At 29.0% G+C, this 19,989-nt stretch overlaps 3 protein-coding genes across 6 annotated transcripts in view; 1 reads left to right on the top strand and 2 right to left on the bottom strand.

The window, feature by feature from the left end:
• Window positions 1–1,144: 1,144 nt before the first annotated feature.
• Window positions 1,145–2,147, bottom strand: LOC112693797 (40S ribosomal protein S25). The gene is made up of 4 exons (XM_025569009.1): window positions 2,037–2,147; window positions 1,598–1,690; window positions 1,346–1,529; window positions 1,145–1,270 (listed from the first exon to the last, which is right to left on the bottom strand). Exons 1-4 carry the CDS (start codon window positions 2,037–2,039, stop codon window positions 1,200–1,202), a joined length of 351 nt encoding a protein of 116 aa, XP_025424794.1. The 5' UTR covers window positions 2,040–2,147; the 3' UTR covers window positions 1,145–1,199.
• A 161-nt stretch (window positions 2,148–2,308) lies between these two features.
• LOC112693788 (NADH dehydrogenase [ubiquinone] 1 alpha subcomplex subunit 9, mitochondrial) lies at window positions 2,309–8,760 on the top strand. Of its 2 annotated transcripts, none has more exons than XM_025568997.1 (8): window positions 2,309–2,446; window positions 2,506–2,711; window positions 2,777–3,070; window positions 5,336–5,469; window positions 7,378–7,539; window positions 7,629–7,821; window positions 7,885–8,125; window positions 8,548–8,760. In XM_025568997.1, the coding sequence occupies exons 1-7, from the start codon at window positions 2,407–2,409 to the stop codon at window positions 8,083–8,085; spliced, it is 1,230 nt and encodes a 409-aa protein (XP_025424782.1). In that variant the 5' UTR covers window positions 2,309–2,406; the 3' UTR covers window positions 8,086–8,125; window positions 8,548–8,760. The 2 variants fall into 2 exon arrangements, with proteins under 2 accessions (XP_025424782.1, XP_025424789.1); XM_025569004.1 differs by having other exon boundaries at window positions 7,885–8,098.
• LOC112693772 (protein goliath-like) overlaps window positions 8,267–19,989 on the bottom strand; it is a 54,669-nt gene continuing 42,946 nt past the window's right edge. Inside the window, exons 5-7 of one of the 3 annotated variants that reach the window (XM_025568979.1) lie at window positions 15,036–15,155; window positions 14,662–14,857; window positions 8,267–8,608 (exon numbers count right to left, since the gene is read on the bottom strand). In XM_025568979.1, coding sequence (XP_025424764.1) covers window positions 8,544–8,608; window positions 14,662–14,857; window positions 15,036–15,155 — 381 coding nt within the window. In that variant the 3' untranslated portion in view covers window positions 8,267–8,543. The remainder of the gene's footprint in view (window positions 8,609–14,661; window positions 14,858–15,035; window positions 15,156–19,989) is intronic. The other 2 variants (XM_025568969.1, XM_025568988.1) reach the window with 2 other exon arrangements.

Consider the following 19,989-nt stretch of genomic DNA (forward strand, 5'->3'; position numbering starts at 1 on the left):
TAGGTTAAAATTTACAAATTTTACAAGTTTGAAATATGAAGAGTTAGTATTGAATACCTAGTATCATTGATTATAGAATTCCTAGTCTATTATCAATGCTATTATTTAAGTCAAAATATCTAAGGATTTGCATAATTTTGTTAATTGTAAAATGTTATATTTTTACCTCGACCCTCCCCTCCTCCCCGAAAAAGAAATCCTGTGTGCGCCACTGCTAAACGTTGATGACAACTTTATGATAAATATTAAGAGTTGTTGAGTGCTTATTTTTTTAATTGTTGAAAAAGGTCAAATTATCAAATTAATGATTATGAAAATCTACAAACAATTGGTACATTTCTTAATTTTTTTTCTTAATAAAATTTTCTGGTAATCTTTTTAAGAATAAATAATTTTTATTTGAAGGTTATGTTTTTATTTCATTTTAAACAAATTATGGGTAAAAATTATAAAAAATAGTATTACCAGCTATCAATTTCATACAGTTGGCAGTTTTTTTTCAATCTTAACCCAAAGTAGCATAAAACACTTAATTTTACAAAGTTATATTGCCACTAAGTAACCAAAAAGTGAACTAATGGTTTTCTGAATCCCATATTTTTATTGATCATAAAAAAATTAATACAATATTATCAGGTATTTAGATTGTAATGAAAGCATATAATTTATAGAAAATCTAGAGTTTGAAAAAGCCAATACAGATTATATTATGAACATTAAATAAATTAAGAAATTATGGCTTACAAAAAATATTTATTTTTAGGAATTCCTTGAATTTAAAAAAGAATAATTTATGCATTAATGGCTCAATAGATGATTAATTTGAAATTAATTCTTTTAATACATCGAAAACCAGGTATTAAAAGAATGAAACTTAATAGTAATTTTACGTTTGACTTGAATGTGACAAACATATGTATTTTAGATGATCAAATATATTGTAGTCGAAGAAATGATTAACTTAATATTCTATTTAGTTGATATAAAACAAGTTCAGTCTTAACATTAAGACAATACTAAATTAAGTAGTGTTTGATAATACATTTTTAATCTTAAAATTATGTAGTGCTTATACTTCACAACTCACATTAAGAATTAATATTATATTTATGTTATGATTTGATTTTAATAAAAAAACTAACAATATTTTTTTTACAGTTTTTTATATTTAATAAAATAATTATTATACAAAAACATTCTTATTCATCTCCCTTTGTTACCCTTGTATATATTACTTGGGCATGGTGTTGTATTACTTGTTTGATAAGACCTGAAGAAAAATGATACGATATTAAAAAGTTCAATTGTATATTGTTAACATTATAACAAAATTTTAATTATTTACCTTTTTGGCGGAGCTCATCCAAAGCTTTTCTTGCTAATGATCCACGAACCTTCAAACGTTCACTAACAACAGATGGGGTAATAAGTTTGTACGATGGAACTTCTTTCAGTAATTTGTCATAAGATGCTTTGTCGAACAATACTTGATTATTCAACTTATCACGAACCTTTCCTTTGGACCACTTCTACTCAAAAATACATGTCAAACATTAATATAACCTAAATTATGTTTATATATTTGTAGAAAGTTAACCTTCTTTTTGGCTTTGCCACCAGATCCTCCTTCTTTTTTCTTTTGGGTTTTTTGGGGCTGCTTGGACGAGCCCTTTGCGTCTTTCTTAGGCGGCTAAACGATATACAAATAAAACATATTGTTAGCTAAGAGACCAAATCTTACAATAAAAATGTCATTCTCACATCATTAAATTACATTTTAAGATGTACCAGAAATATACATGAATTTAGACGATTAAACACATAAATAAGGGATTACAGAAATACTAAGACCGACAATAAAAATAATATATGTGATGTACGAAAAACAAATTATCACGTCGGCAATCGAATACATGGCAGTCACATGGTTTAAGGCGAATTTGAAATCTGTTGTTCGTCATTGAATGAGAAGGTACATTTAACGCTTAATATTATAAAAAGGTACTAATAATAAACCTAAAATAATAATTACTTACCATATTTCCTTAGTGTAACCCTAAAAAAAATTGAATCTCAAATACACACACCAACAATGCTCAATTTTACTCAAAAAGAAGCAAAAACAAGTGACGGACGATGTATGAGAGAGACAGACAGGCTTTACAGTGTGTGCAGCTGTACATCGATCAGTGTCGCGGAAAGATGAACAGCAGATGTTTGCTTGGCCATCAATTCTCTATCAAGCTACACTGTTAAATGCTTATCTTTGTCCTAGCAGCAGATGTTTTAAAATGTAATTTCTTATCATATTTAATATAATTCTAATTACATTTTTATTTTTCGGAATGTTAATTCAAAAACTTTCGATTCAGATTGTATGATTTAAATTATAAATTGCGTGTAAACATGGCAGTGCACGTGTTTAACAACAATGTGAAGGTTTTTAGTAAGTGTGAACAAAAATGTAATTTGTGTCAAATGTGTGTAATACATGTTAATTAACAGGAAACCGAACTTTGTCATTGGTTGTATCTTCAAACTACAGCACCGAATCATCAGAACCCCATGTTATTAAGAACCCAGCGTTGTCACAATTGAAAAGAGGTACCGGTGGTCGTTCTAGTTTCAATGGTGTGGTTGCTACTGTTTTTGGAGCCACCGGTTTCTTAGGTGGCTATCTTATTAATAAAATGGGAAAAATTGGAACCCAGGTAATTATAATTTCTTGTTAGCCATAGATGTTGTAATTTTTTATTCATATGATATGATTAAACAGATGATTATTCCATATCGAGGAGATGCTTATTTTACTAGAGAATTGAAACTTACTGGTGACTTGGGCCAAGTGCTTTTCCAACCATATCACTTGCAGGATGAAGAATCTATCAGGAAAGCAGTTAAATATTCGAATGTGGTCATTAATTTAGTAGGACGGGATTGGGAGACAAAAAATTTTAAATTTAATGATGTCCATGTTGAAGGAGCTAGACGTATAGCAAGGATTAGTCGTGAGATGGGCGTTGAACGGTTTATTCATCTGTCTGCTCTTAATATTGATCCTCTACCTGCTGTAAGTTATATAGTTTATAAACTTCTTAGTATACTGCCAAAACTTTCTCTAGATCAATATAATTATAACATAAGCATATTGACTTTATTTTTATATTAAGATTTGTCTTTAATATTTATAATTAAATGCATTTTCTGTAGGTTGGTTTATAATTTTATTTACTCTTGTAATAATGTAAGGATAGATAATATAATAATTTGTTAAGTTTAACAGTCATTTAATTTATTTAATTATTTTGTATATTAGTATTTGAAATGAAATGTTTAAGATTAAAATAATTCCAAAGTTGAAAATAAATAGCTTAAATATATACTGAAGCAGGGGCGAGTCCTTACTTGTGACTCTTTAACATGCAATTTGTGGTTTTTTGGAAAATGTATCAATATTGATACCCGTAAAATATAAATTATATTATACGCTATTATTAGTGCTTGGAAATTATAGGAGTTACATATTGTTCTGTATGCACTTAATTTATAGAAATCCGAGCTATACAGTTTAAAAATTGAAAATTAAAAATGCATATTTCATTAATTTTAGAGAAAAAGTGCATATTTTGTCGATTTTCATTGATTTTCGCATATTTGTATGCATATTTAATGTTTTCTAAAAAAATTAATTTTTTTCATTTTTAACCGATTTATTTTAAATAATTTTACATAACACAATGCTATTAATGTGGAAACCGTGCATCATATAAAACTCAATATTATTTTTCTTGGTTATTTATTGTTATTTTTTAATGTCTACTATGAATTTTTACAAAAATATTGATATTTCAATGCAATCATTTAACAGGTATTATACAACATATATTTATTTCGTATTTCACAAATAATGAAAATATATTTGTTTAACTATGTTATGAGTTCAATAAAAACTCAAGCGCCAAATGATTATGCGCCATATTTTAGTTTTCATTAATATAATTTATTTAACTATAAGATTTTAAAATTTACTAATTAACTTTTAATAAATAAATAAATAAATAAATATTTTTTTTGCAAAAATCACATTTTTTCATGTATATTTTATTATTTTTTCATGCATATTTTGCCTTTTTTGGCTTCTATAACTTCCGAACCTTAGTTATTATAATGATATTATTTCTGAATTTCTTAATAACAATGTTTATTTCAGGTAGAAATAAAATAATATTTGATATATAATGACTCCACATTATTTATTAAACTTATCACACAATTAGTTAAGTTTTATGGTGTATATCTTTGTACCTCAGAGGTAAAGGAAACCATGTCCATTTTTGAAGAAATTTAGTTAGCTTGATGACCTTGTAAATCTTTTGCTCTATATAAAAGTATTAGATACTACGTGCAGTTATTAAAAGTAACGAAAATAAGGAGCAATAAGCCAACTTGAATTAGTCACAAAGAAAAACAAATTTTTAAATGAAAATAATCGAAAATTTAATTTCCTATAAAATTACTATTTTGTGACATGGTTTTCTTTATTTTCGGGGTGCAGGTATGGATGTGTCCTATCTAGTAAACTCGATTTTCATTATTTTGTATAATACAAAATTATATTAGTATGTGAGCATGGTCCTCGTTAGGTTAATTAAATCAGTGCAGCATAGTTTGGTAATTTTTTCTTGTGCTTTTTTCCAATAGGGTTTTCATATAAACTTTTCACTGTTTCATAAAAAGGTTATCCAAACATGTGCAGCTCTCTGGATGTCATAGTTTTTTAATATTTTAAAAAAATAGCTCTTTTTTTAAAAAAAGGTTGCTGATCCCTACACTAAGGTTTTGATAATACGGCATCTTTACTTACTGATTTTTACGGTTTATTTATTTGTAATATCTGGGTATAATTTTTTTTTTTTTTTTTTATGATTGTTTTTACTTTTAAGTTATTTCAAACACATCTTCCTTTAATTTCAAGAAAAATGAATCTCATAAACTACTCCTCACGTGTATCATTTTTAATTAAATGTAACTCGATTAAACTGTAATAATAATAAATATAAATTTATATTTACCCAATATCGATTTAAATATCTAGTTTTTTTGATATTCCAGTTACAGTACTGTTATTTTATGTATGTTAGATTATGAAGAGTATAGTACCATTGTGTTTAATTGTAATTGGATTCTTACTTTCTTTCTAATTTATAAACTAATATAGGTTATGTACATAATATATATTTATATTTTGACATAAAATAATTTATTAGTATTTATCCTTTTTTTTTTTTTTTTTTTTTTTTTTGTATGTCATAACAAATTATAATTAAATTTTTAGCCTATTTATCTATCTAAAGGATCAGGATTTTTGACATCCAAAAAAGCTGGTGAACAAGCAGTTCGTGAAGAGTTTCCCAATGCTACTATTTTCCGTCCATCAGACATATATGGCCAAGGAGATAGATTTTTATTGTAAGTGTATTGATCGTAATTGTTCATTACTTATTATCAGTTTTGAATTAAAAAAATATTTAATATTTTTATTTCTTTGAATAGTGAGTATAATATTAAATTATGAAAGATTTGTAAACTTTTATGTGATTAAATTGTATTAAATAGTTTTGAATTTTATTTCAAAAGCAATTCTAACATTTTAAAGTTTTCATATTATTTGCATTTAAAATTTTTTAAATCATTGAAATCATAATACATTTTAATTATAATGCTTATTTTAATTATTATTTTGCATTCAGTTCTGTTTCATCATTATATGTACCTAAATATTTAGTTATTTTAGATATTATATCAGATTATTTTTTATTATATCTTTATTCTTGAAGGAAAATTTGTATTCATTGCTTTTCATAAGGGAAAAAATCAATCATTTAATAGTTGGTGTTAGTTGCATTTTTATGTAGGATTTTTTTTTTTTTTTTAGTACTTTCACAACTATTTTATTTTTCTCATTGTTAAACATTTTATATTATAATTTAGATTTATATTAACCAATATTTGAAATTATATCTAATTTTTCCTTTTAACTGAACTGTACATAGTTTAAGTATTAAACCAGTGGTGTCCAACCTGCGGCCCGTGGGTCACATGTGGCCTGCAAAGGTATTCTATGTGGCTCGTTACGAATTTTCTAAAATAAAATTTTTTTTTAAAAATGTATGAAAATGTTTTGATTTATAATGTTGTTTGATATTAAATTCTTTAAAAACTGAAACCGTTTCACAACAACGGCTTTTCCATTAATTTCAATGAAAAAGTATTTTATTAAAAATTCGGCAATCATCATTATATTTGCATTTTTTTCTGTCTGATATTTTCATATAGAAACTTTACAATTAAATATCGATATCACCCGTGTACTTAAAATAACATACTGATCAAACTAATGTGTACTTCAATTAATAATCTTTTCAATAGACAATAAAAAATTAGAAAACAAGTCTAATATATAAGATTATTTATGTACTTTTATACTTTGTGGCCTGCTTGAAGATAATTGTTTACCAAAGTGGCCCGCCAAAGGAAAAAGGTTAGACATCACTGTATTAAACAATTGTTGAATATTTCTTAAAATATGTTATTAAATAATTATTATAATTATAATTTTAATAAATATAGACGAACAAATATTGGTTGATACACTTGTAGTATAATTGTTGATGTTATTAAGTATTATCTTTGAATTCCAAAATTTTAATCTTAGAGGAAGGCACTTGTAGTTTCATTATTAATGTATATTCTTATTGACTTGTACCATGTTATCGTTATTTACATCTTATAAAAACTTATTTCACTTTAATAACAATTTAAATTAAAATCGTAATATAGATATATTTTACATTAAATTTAATCTAAATATGATTTAAGTACCTATAAATTCAATGTAGTTAAATATTGTGTGTTATAACGGTGATAAATATGTTAATTAAACTTATTGTTTAACAAATTTTATTTTATGTTTTTTAACTAGTAAATATATTATATTTTAATGATTGAAACTTTTTTGTTTTTACTATAATATTAATTCTACAAAAGCTGATAATATTATTTTTTTTTTATTATATGTATTTATTTATTAACATATAATACTGATTCATTACTTAAAATTAAATTTAAAATTATTTTTGGCAAAGGTTGGTAAAAAAAGTTATATTAACATACAATTATTAATTGTTTAACTCTGTAACTTGTTGTAATTGTCTTACCTGTATAACCTATTTATTTTGTTATTATTTTTTAATTATAAGTGTATTTTGTGTTTTAGAATATTTGTATTTTAAATAATTTTTATTTATAAATAAATTAATAATTTTTATTTTAAAAATAATAACTAAAAAATAAATAATTCTAATAATTTGTCTTTAGAATGTACAGTCATGCATGGCGTCGTAGTCGTCAACAAATTGTATTGTGGAAGAAAGGAGAACAAACAATTAAGCAACCTGTTGCTGTAGCTGATGTAGTGAATGGAATTGTTAATGCAATGCTTGATCGTTCAACATCAGGGCAAATTTATCAAGCTGTGGGGTAATTCTGTTGTGATTATATGTGATACAATATATTTTCTGATTATTGTACTAATGAATAATTACTAATAACATTTATGGTGATTTTAGGCCAACCCCTTATTTGTTATCTGATTTGATTGATTGGATTTTTGCAATTTTACGTCGCAACAGAGAATTCAACTTTGATTTTAAACGTACTGGATTCCTAGAAAATCCTCAACATCTAGTTAAAATGTGGTTAACAGACAAATTGTGTCCTAGCTGGCCTCCTGGTTATGTTAATTCTGAACGTTTTGAAAGAGTAAATAATATTTATAAATAACGTAAGTTTTAATATATTTATACAACCTCTTTGTTTTTATAGGAATTCGTAAATGATAGAGTTAGCGAGAGGCTACCAACATTAGAAGATTTGGGTGTAAAGTTAACCAGGACTGAAGTTCATATACCTCACGAGCTTAGGTTCTTGAAAGCTTTCCAATATTACATGGATACAATTGGCGAGTTTGAAAACCCACCTCCACCTCCACCATACATAGCATCATTAATTCGCAATTATGCCTAATTTTCTAAATTAGGTAACAATTATATAATATCAAACATAGGTAATTTAATATTGTTTCAGTTTAATACTTAGAAAAATGAAATATTTGAACGTTATATTGGTTTTTTTATTTACAAACTATTAATTTTTCAAAAATAATTTTTATCTTAATATTAAATATTATAATAACATAGTTAATTATACATTTTATCTATAAAATAGTTATAAAAAGTACCGTTTACATTTGAATCCAGTCATAATCAGAAAGCTATATTTATAGGAATACTGACTAGGTATATTTATACGGTTTTAATAACTTAAAATGAAAAGTAATTTTCATTTAATTATACAAATAATATTTTTTTACCTAATCCTAATCTCTATAACAATAAGACTTGAATTGAAGATATAACTTATACAAAGTCTAATTTATCTTAATGGCTAGTATCACATCCGTCCTGAATCGTTGTTTTGATGTTTCAGAAACCATCTGAAGAACGTGTCTGTCGCAGTGAACCTAGTCGGCTGTGCCACCAATCAGCGTCTAAAAACAAGCAAACAATACTCAATAAATATAATTTGTGTTAGAGTAAAACAACATTTTGTTAAATAAAAAAAAAAAACAAAAAAAAAAAATTATTGATCAATGTAAATGCGTTTCAAATAAAATTTCGTTCTAGATGTATTGAACCGTGAGTGTGTGTGTAGATGAAATATTCCAGAAATATAAAAAAAAAATTATGCAACTAATAAAAGAAGGAAAAAATTAGTATAATTTAAACAGAATAAATAAAACGCCATTCTTTTTCGAAAGACATCACTAGACACTGCTTTTAGTAACTGTCACAAGACCTGTGTTCTGCTTGACATAGCTGTAATAATACATGTAATTAAAACTCGAATTAAGTAGAAGTTGGAACAACATATCCGCAGTATTTCTGAAATCCTGTATGTTGGATTCCACGTGTTGAAATATTCTTATTATATTATCATTGCGCAATTTTCCTAAATATAGTTCGTGGGCAGGGGCGGAACTAGAAGGTGGAAGACGAAGATTCATACCCGGGCGTAAAATTTTAGAGGGTGTAATTTTTGTAATTATAAACAACTAATTTGATATTTTTAACTTTGTTAAATACTTTTATTAGGTTAAAACTCAACAAGTATGATTGTGTATTATTTATTAGAAAAAAATTCTCGTGTAGAGTATTTGATTATTGGTCTATGATAGAACGTAATTTTAACATTTTCCGTTGGCTTTAAAATTCCTAGTTCCACTTACGTTCGTGGGTATCCACTGAATTTCGTCGTGGACGTCGTCCTTGCATCAAAAATTTATCGAGCGCAATATTTTAGAAGACATTATTTTTTTATTCTTCTCTCTTCTTGTTGAAATAATATGACCGAAATTAAGTGAGGGGCAGTGGAACTCGCGATTCCGAATCATCGACATATTTAAGGAAACGGCGGTATGCAATTTATTATATTATGGTGAGGAATCTGAAGATGGGAAATGTGAAACAAAAGCGGCAATGCTCAGCGGTGTAATGATATACACAGCACCCTGAACCCGTACGTTATACGCGTTTTAAAAGTACGAAAAGAAACGACTATGAAGCATTACGGTGCGTAATAAGTATTTACTATTTTCGTTGTAACGGGATACGAAATCGTTCGGATGAAAAAAAGCGCACGTCCGTCACGTCCGCAGCGGAGCGGGACGACGCATTTCGTGTGAATGTAGCAACTGGTGTACGACGACCGGCTGCCGGGTAACATTGTATTATTTTTGCGGTTAAACAGTCCAAATAATTATGGTTTCGGCCGCTTAAGTCAATGTTCCCGCCTACGATGACGTAGGCACCGACTTGAAAAATATATTATTTTACTTCTCTTTTTGATAAATTGACTACTATAAGTATATGTACGATACATGCATTCGAAGGTACAACGCTTAACGAGCGTTCTGAATTTTAAAATGAATCGCCTTATTTCTGAATCAATTATGAGTATAATTGAGAGTGTGCAATAGCTAATAGACATACGAGTACAAGGGTTATAAAAAAAAACTTTTTACCGTATTTAACTTCTCGTTAACTCTAATCTTTGTCTATTATTGATTTTGACAACGAGCTTTGATTCATCCGGTCGCCTTTCAAGAATGATCAGAATTCCTCGGTTTCTACAAGCTCTGTTTAGTGAGTACCTATACCGTAGTCGTATTTGTACGACACGTATGTGTATGCATTAGCATTCTCAGTAGCGTTGGTAAAAGTCTGTATTGTTCGGCAACGAAGTTTTGGAACTTTAAACGGTAAAAAGTGGTAGAGATTTTGAACAATGAAAGGGATGCAATATCGATTTTAATAAACTTGTAATAAATTAATAGCTGATGTGTTTAATAAAAAACAAATAACGTCGAGGCGTCAAAGATGTAGCGGTGCTTTATGTAAATGACATTAAAATAATGGTGTGCAAGGGTTGTTTGTTTTTAAACGCGATGTTTAGGACAGTCAGATTATTTAGCTGACGCTCTATTCTGTTGGCACTTAACTGCAGAGTACCTACAGTGGATGGATGGTATTCGGCCGGTGCTGCATTATATGGGAGACGAAAAGGATGAAAAACATTTCGATTCCCAAGCAGACGCGATTGGATACTAATAACCGCCGAACCGTTCGTATTGTTATTAACATATTATTATTATTATACCGCGAGCAGTTAAACTCGCCACTGACTACACGTTATTATTTCACGTTTTGATGTATTATTATAATAATGTTGCGGCGGTGCAAGCGCGCACGCAATAAGACGCATTTGTACCCACTCTAATGTAAGGTTGTCTCCGCCTGTTGCCACGCAGCACGCACGAGGCATACGTATACGTGTTAACGTGTGTAATATTATACAGAGCGATTACACCGTACAGACCGCGTTATCGTTTTGCAGGTATAATACGCGCGTGCATAATGCGCGCGTGTTTTTGCGACGAATAATACAACACCGTGGACGCTTACTGTTCACACTGACCGTAGTGCAGTAATGCCTAGTAACACCTGGAAGCCAAGGTATCGTAGAAAGTAGATACGCCGGGAAACACACGTGAAATCGATTTGACGAAACGTTTTCACAATACGCGAATGTCGCCGACGCATACCTATACAATATGCCCACCGTACGGTTTCCATTGTCGGAAAAATGGGTTAGAACACACGGCGAAGACTCGGTCGTTTCGGATGTGTATTATTATCAAGCGGAAAGAGCTCCGCACGTGTATGGTTAATATTGTTATCGCGAAAACAATCGCTATGGACATATCTAACGTGTATACGCCGCCGCACGAGCCGACCTACGTCTCTTACACATAGGTTCGGTGCCCAGGGACGTATTTAGACTTACTTATAGGGAGGGAGGGCGACTCAAATTTTTTCTTTAATTCAGGCTCAAAATTAACAAGTAAAATTGTTGGTAATATTTAAATCAGGTGAATCCTTAATATTTGTGGTTTTTTTTTTAAATCTTATTTCGGATCCACTTAGAATCGACTTTTGTGTAGTTATTTTTTAACACCTGTCTGTGTTACGCTAGTGTTTTATTTGATTTTTCGTTAATTATGGACCCGACAAAAAGTCCAATTCAGTATTCACAGCCACGCGTAATTTGATTTCGTTATAAAATTATCCACATTAAAAAAATTTTTGCCCTTTCGCCCCCCTCCTAAAATACGCCCATGTCGGTGCCGCGGGTTTCTTCTCGCGAACAGTACCGTGCCCAGCACAAATCACTGGATTGTAGGCCCTTTATATTCGGTAATCGATCCTAGTGATGCTGAAATCAAATAAAAATAGAAAACGAAGAAAAAACGAGAAGAGACCTGAACACCGACCCACGATTGTATTTAGAGCCCAATAATATATGCATTACATGAACAATATTATTAGATAAATGAGACACGTGGATTAATCTACCGAGCAGTGTGTGTACACACGAGTTGATTACGAACCGTGTTTGTTGATAGTTCACAATAACTATAATTATTCGCTGACCCAACCTCTGGAGACTGGACCAACTTACGCACCACTAAAGTATTATTAAGAGATAGGTTATCTGCCCTACTTGAATATAGAGTTCGGCGCCACCAGTCCGTTCTGTTAATGGGTTTAGAAAATACGATTTCGGCTAGCATACGAGCAGGGAATATTTGTATTTCTTAACCTTAACCATATCTGATGTGTTTTAATAGATACATTTTACATGTAATAAAAAAGAAAAACTACCAAACAGGCTGAATAAAAATTGAACAGGCCTTAGCCTACGTGGTCAGCCGGTCCTGTAATAGTAAATTGAAAATAGATCCCATTCATTTCAACCTGGCTAATTTACGAAATAAACGTTACAAAAAATTATATTTTTACTTTATCTAATAGGTGTGGGTTGCGTATATCGTATTTATCTGGATAAACTATTATACACGCCTATAAAATAATAAGTAGAATAGAAACTGATGATGATTCAAATGTTCAGTTTCATTGACTTTCTTCTCAATTCCCGCTTCCATATGGAATATGCACCAAAGTACCTTACTGGATAGTAATAGAACTAATAACGTGTGTGAGGAGTGGAATAATAGATTTAGTCATTTGGATGAGCGTATAAATCTATACATTTGGAAATTATGCAAATTATTGAAAAATATGAAACATAAATGGGAACTGATAAAGCAAAATTAACGTTGAGTGAAATTAGGCAATCAACTTATAAGCCACCACATTAAGGGTATATAATGCAAGCCCAACTAAAAATATCGTGTAATAATTAAACATTTTTTAACACATCAAATGTTCATACATTATTAAAAAATAACTATATTTTAAGTCTTTAAATATATTATTTTATTAAATATATTTATTTTAAAATGGTATATTATATAAAATTATTTATGAAGTTATAAAAAGTCAACTAAAACTTCCTCAAATAGTGGCGTCGAGCTCTAAAAAAAGTACTATTGTTAAATTTATTTTCAGAAGGTACCACCCACCAATAATGTAATTTGTCAGTGTAATAATAAATAATACCTAGGTTACAATAGTTACATTGTAAAACTAATCTGTTGTTAAAAATGTGAAGGTTATTATTGTACAATTATAATATTACTGTATGATACTATCTACGTTATATGAGCAGCCTCAAGGTCCTAATGACTATTTGGGGCTAAGCCCTTAGGACTACCCACCCTATTTAAGCTATTGTTTTAACAACACTTGTTAAGGAGGTTCGGCGCCACTATCCTCAATAAGTTATGTAGTATAATTCTATACTAACTACTAGGTTGTATATTTTCTCATATGAATTGAGAATATTTAATTTAAAATGATTACTTACCAAAAGGGTATTATTAACGATTACAGGGATTTTCAGTTTTCAATATATAATTCACGACAACAAGACGTACAATTTTCAACATTTTATATAAAACCATATTATTATGTTAGGTATTTTTTTTACTATGTAATATATACTTAAACGTAAAATCATACTGTTAAATTGTTTTTCAAAATTTAGATCATTATTATCTTATTCAAATGAAGGCGGACGGATTAGACAAGGGGCACCCTCAGTGGAAGGGGGTGAATGAGGCAGTTGCCTCCATGGCCTCAAATGTGTATCGTTTATTATTTATTGCACAATAGGAAAATACATTAATGTATGAAGTTCGCTACCCCAAAAAAAGGATCTAGGGACGTCTATGGACTAGAGTGGACTGATTTTTTTAATTTAAAGACAAGGGGATTGAACCAGACCGAACCACATTAACGCGAAAAACATTATTAAGACTAAAAAAGACTGGACTATGGTCTGGTACGGATCGATCCAGATCAGACCGTGCTGAGTTTTAATAGGGAAGTTAGTGTGTGGTCCTCGTTTCTTGAAAATCTGATAATTTGATCTTTACAAATTTGTTAAGAAAATAAATGAATGCTAAAATCTCGGAAGGGGTTCTCATAATCGCGTCACTACCCGGTTTAATGGTTAAACTAGGTAAACGGTGTGCATATGATAAACATTAAATTCTCTGCACAAACAAATATACGCATAAGATGCGGGTTATAGTTATAATATTTTATGTTATTAATATTTTGCTGCAGTCAACGTCAAGAGATCGACAGGCTAACGATGATAAGCTGTCATGCGAGTATCTAGCAGATGATGGTAATTGTTATCTTTCGACTGCACATTCACAGTGCGGGATATGGCAACAGTTCGTTTTATCAACCCTTCGGATGTTTCTGTGGCAAAACGGGTCAGGTGAATAAAGAGAAATAGAGTATAATAAATTTAAATCAAACCAGTTTTGTTCTACGCGTGGTATACGTTACACCGGGCCATGGTGAAGTCGATTGATTTTTGTGACGATTGTTTTTGCTAGAGATTTAATCAGGAAAAAAAATAATAACTTCATAAATCACCGAGTCGGAGTGCACAATATACCATATATATATATATATATATATATATATATATACATACATATATAAGCGATACCTTTTATTCTTATGAATATTCACACGTTACAAGTGGCGTGTATAATATACTCACCGAATGAAATCGACCGGTTGGTGCCAGCGGCGATCGTTGTACTGGTGGTTGCGGCGCCGCCGTTGTCGCCGTTGTCATTGGGGCGGTTGCTGCAGCCGTTGCCGCATTGGGTAAGCGTGGGCGTCAGTTCGTCGGGCGACTCGGGCACGACCGTCACCGTAGTCGCCGACACTGTCTGTGCCGCCACGTCCGGTATCTGCGTACACACCAACACACACAACGACCACGGTATTGGTTTGGTTTAAGTCTTTTTTTTTTTTTTTTGTTTTTCTTTTATTTCTACAACACTCGGTGGGGTTCTTTTTTTTTTTTTTTTTGGTTACAATTGTTTTTGTACGGGAAAAGGTTTTTTTTACGCGCGCTGATCATATTACCGTTCTCGAATTTTGCGCCGTGTCCATGAAACTCCGGCCTCGAGCGAACTGGTACACGTCGAAATCGTTGGTCACCTCTTCGACTTCCACGTGCAAGAAACTCTCTTGACTGCCTGTGAACTGTACACACACACAGGAAACACACCGTTTATGAAAATTTTCCTTTGATCATTAATATTATTAATATTATTATTATTATTAGGTATTATTATTGCTCAAATTAAATCCTGTACGAAACCCCAACCATCTGATCGACTCCGTCTGTATATCGTGTACGTGCATACGTTCGGTTACAACGTCATAATAAATAATAACAAAATTATGTAGCCTCAGTTTTGCTATTCGTCTATTAAGACAATTATATTTATTTTGCATTTCATCGTGATAACCCTGTTTATATAACCCAGGGATTCCCAACCGCTGTGCCGAATTATTTTTATAATTTTATAATTTTTAAGCATAACTAAATATAATAATCAAAATTATCATTTATATTTATGATAGCATTGATTTAAAAATTACTTTGAAAATAAAAAATGATAAAATGTCCTGATAAAACAGCTATAATATACCCGATACGGGTATTACAAGTAGTTGCGTTGACTTACCACATACTATAATGAATATATAAAAACATAGCCGGTGCTCATTATAATGAAAATTGAGTGCGTGTAATTGTTACGCATTATACTGTAGAGGTATTTTGATCAAGAAATATTGTAAGTTTAATTTAAAAATGGATAGATTTTTAAAAAAGCGTAAATTAACGGATGTGAACGGCAGTGATGTTAGTGCAAATGACAACAGTTTAAATATTGAAATTAATATTAAACAATCAACTTTAATAAGTGATAAAAGTTTAAATTTAAAAGTTAAACGTAAATATGTTGATAATTATTTATATTTTGGATTTACGTGGAATGATGATAATGAAGGTTCTTTAACAGTTTTTATCGTTTCAACATATTCATCCCTAATAGAGGAATTATGTAAAAAACACCAGTCTCAAATGTCACATTAAATTTTTATTATATAATGTATATTCATTATTATTTATTTAAGTGTGCCGTGGAAATTTTTAAAATGATCAAGTGTACCGTTAAGTAAAAAGGTTGGGAATCCCTGATATAACCCATTAGATTTGCAGATCAAATATCAACTAATCAAAATGATTATTGTTTATATTACTAGGTATATGATAATAGGAATCAAACTTCTTATAATACTACGGTTGAAGTTGTACTCTATATATTATTACTTAGGAAGTTATAAATTATAATTTCCCAATCTTTTTTTAAATTTGTACGAATAAGACAACGAGAACGTTCAATTTCCAAATACGAATTGCATTCTAAACCACAATATAATAGTGATAATTTGTTGTTGACTAACAAAATGTATCTATTTATGTTAACTAATTCATTATGATTCAAAACTATTGTTTTATCTTTTCTATTTTGAAATCCCAATAAATCGTCTAACTCTCACAACAATTTTTTTTGTTTACATTTTTTATAAAATCAATAAAAGGTATTATGAATAAAATTGGTTAATTCGGTAGTGTAGCTGTAAAAATAAATAATTGTATTTTGTTAATATGATAGTAACAATCAAAGACACTATTTACCGAGTTCGGAAGGAGTTTAATTTTTTATTTTATGTTACTAACTATATTAGTAATCATCTATATTATGACAAATTTAACTTTGAGTTATTTAAAAGATTTTCCTATTATATACTAGTCAGAGTTATTATGATTAACTAAATATGTTTGTCAGTTAAAATCAAACTAACAATAGGTTAACTACAATAAAAATAAAAAAATTATTAAAAAAAAACAAAGAAAAATATTATATTCATCAAACATAAAAATATAAGAAGTACCAACTACGAAATCCTTCAAATACTATTACAAGTCATTATATTTAATACCTATACAATAAATAAATAATATTAAATCCTGCTTGAATTCAAGGCATACGCATAAAATTTACTGATACTCGGACGTATATTCGTATATGCTATTTTTAAACACAAGTTATAAAAAGTGACTACTTATAAATGCTTGAATAAAAAAAGTAAAATAAGAAGGACTTTTAAGTTTAAAAAAATTAGGGTTTCTTGAAATTATTTGACTCGTATCAAAATGTATTAAAAAATTTTCTATACTTAATATAGCGAAAACTGTCACGAAATAAATATTTTATTTTAAATAGACTTCCGGCTTATTTGAGCATGACGGATCCAGAAGTGCTGGGGAAAATTGTCACTCCTATAAGAAAAAAATAATTTTAAAAATAAAGTACATTTAGAAGAACTAAATAAAAGATAATAAAAATAAATGTAAACTTTTTAAGTACAATATTGTGACATTATTTTTTTAAAGGGGGGATCTAAGTCCAAGACATCCCTTCATATGCCTATGTTCAGCTCTATTGTATAATTTCTCCTATAGAGTTCCTCAATTGTAAAAAGATGTTGGATCCGTTTTTGAATTCGAGGTCCACGCTAAGACATATTTAATTTTACAAATAATATCATTTTTAAAATTAAATTTATGAGAATGATTCGTTAAGTTCCAAAATAATATTATAAAATATTAAAATATACAAAAAAAAAAAAAATCACGTTACAAACATTTAGATCTCTAGATTTGTTTTGAACTAAAATAATATGTAATACAATTTTTTTAAAAATAATGTGCCAAAAACATTAAGTATCATTTTAAGAGGACAAATATTTATAAGATATCGAAGCAATCTATTTTAATTTAAGTACTACAAATAATTCTTCAAATATTAATAAATGATATAGTATGTTGTAGTCAAAATTATCTTATTACACTTGAATAAAATAGAAATTCGATTATTATAATAATTGTACACGAATAATTTTTGTTGTAAATTTTCGAATCGAATTATAATGATTTTTCGCTGAAAACTTTCTCGTGGCGTGATTATTATGTCCTAAATATATGCATTGATGAATTTCTATTCGCACACGGATTTTATCGTTGACCAAGAACACGGCAAAATCATCATTTATCACTTCATAATAATAATAAAATAAAATAAATAGTAATTTAGCCTATCATAATATATTATGCATATATAAACCATGTTCCTAGTTTTTACTTTAATAGTAGATCATTAGTTTAAATTAAACTAAAGTTCTTCATTATGACTACACTATTGTGGCTTTATCTTTCAATTACGAACGCGGTTGAAATCATGGTGACATGTCTCGATGATACATTAATTTCGTTTCATGTTGTCTATATAGGTACATAAACACAATATGTAAGAGGTCTGGTATATTAATATATTATTAAATATACCAACTGTATGATTGCCAAGGTCCGCAAAAGTTATCCGAATAATATGTTTGTATCGATGAAAGGAATCTTTAATATTGTAACAAAACCAACCTTCACATTAAAAGTATTCACTCGTTTTCCTTCGACCTCTGTATGCGTAAGTACGTAACATCTTGCCGCATAACAATAATATAATACGTATGCTATGTACATCCATAATCGATTTGTCAGAAAAATATCCTAGCATTATGTCGTTTAACGTAATCTTTGAGTAAATTAAACGCTTGTTTGCTTATTAAGGAATATGTTTAATTCTCACCATTGTGTACGTATTTAGTCAAACTACTATTAAATGTTTAGTAGGTACCACAGAAAAATCAGAGGATTTTTCAGTTATGGCCGTCCGTGTCCATTAATATAATATTATATCTGTAAAATTATAATATGTTAACAAACGATTTTTAATTTTCTTAATAGGTTGAGTATATTTTTTTAGTCCAGAACGTGTCCTTGAAAAACATTACAACTTGTTATAGTTACAAAAATTAACAAGTAAACGTATTAACAATTAGGTACAAGAATTATGACACGTGAATAAAATATATTAAATATAGTTATTAAGTAATTCAATTATATTAGGTATATTATGCTTTGAATAATATATACATTAAATACATAATAATATTACTTCTATATCAATATTGTCAAATTAGAAGATATTTGGTTCTATTTATAACATGCAAGAGATAAGTGGAGAGAGACATCAATAATTATTTCATCAATCTTTGGGTTAAAAAAAACAATGTAAATATGCAATTTAAACGTAAAAACTATTTACATTAGCTATACGCTACATAACAGATCGATTTTTTTTATAAAGCTTGGTAACTTCTTGAAATATTTTATAAAATGTGATAGATGTTGCGGGAGAAAGACACGATGGAAATGCCCATGGACATATAAGAAAATATTAAGGTATGTATTAATGGACACAATGTAGTTACCAGTAATTACATATTTAGTACCACTAGTTTAGAAATTTGTTTTATTCATAAATATTTATTTTATTTCCTTTGTGTTTAAAACCTTCTTCTTCTTTAGCTTTTACAGTCCTTGAAGGAATTTTGCTGCCTCTAAAACATTTTTCCATTTGACTCGGTCGATGCTGTTTTCTATCGTAATTTTATGTGAATACTTATTTAGATCACCGTTGACTCTGTTAATTTAGCGTTGAAAACTTACTAGATAACCTACTAGAATACTTATCAAAAAAACCTACTAGAAATAATTTATAATGGCTTGTGGCCACGTATACAATAATTGGTTGGATCAATATAGAAAATCGTCACACACGATTTCAGATTTTGTACTATACAGTGTAGCTATTTACTAGAAAATAGTAAACCTAAATTATATATAGCAATAAAACAATAAACTTGGTATTGATTTGTATCGAATTCGTGTCAAACCGTACATTTTTTTTTTATTAATCTTCGTTTTGACAAATAATTATTACAACATTTTAAGTTAATTTCGATAACATCTGTTACAGTAGGTAGATATATAACCGATTAATTTAAAAATGACCATAAAATATTTAGTCCAATTTCTATCATAGATTTGGACCGCTGTCCTGAT

The sequence above is a fragment of the Sipha flava genome, unplaced genomic scaffold, assembly GCF_003268045.1.
Source record: "Sipha flava isolate LNK unplaced genomic scaffold, YSA_version1 117_pilon_pilon, whole genome shotgun sequence".
NCBI lineage: Eukaryota > Metazoa > Arthropoda > Insecta > Hemiptera > Aphididae > Sipha > Sipha flava.

What these genes read in the sequence shown, in the direction of transcription:
- LOC112693797 (XM_025569009.1), bottom strand. An exon ending in GTGGCAAAGCCAAAAAGAAG is followed by an intron (nt 1,530 to 1,597) that starts GTTAACTTTCTA and finishes ATTTTTGAGTAG; the next exon opens with AAGTGGTCCAAAGGAAAGGT. An exon ending in GGATGAGCTCCGCCAAAAAG is followed by an intron (nt 1,271 to 1,345) that starts GTAAATAATTAA and finishes ATTTTTCTTCAG; the next exon opens with GTCTTATCAAACAAGTAATA.
- LOC112693788 (XM_025568997.1), top strand. Translation starts at nt 2,407, where the DNA reads ATGGCAGTGCACGTGTTTAACAACAATGTGAAGGTTTTTA. An exon ending in ATATTGATCCTCTACCTGCT is followed by an intron (nt 3,071 to 5,335) that starts GTAAGTTATATA and finishes TTAAATTTTTAG; the next exon opens with CCTATTTATCTATCTAAAGG. An exon ending in CAAATTTATCAAGCTGTGGG is followed by an intron (nt 7,540 to 7,628) that starts GTAATTCTGTTG and finishes TGGTGATTTTAG; the next exon opens with GCCAACCCCTTATTTGTTAT.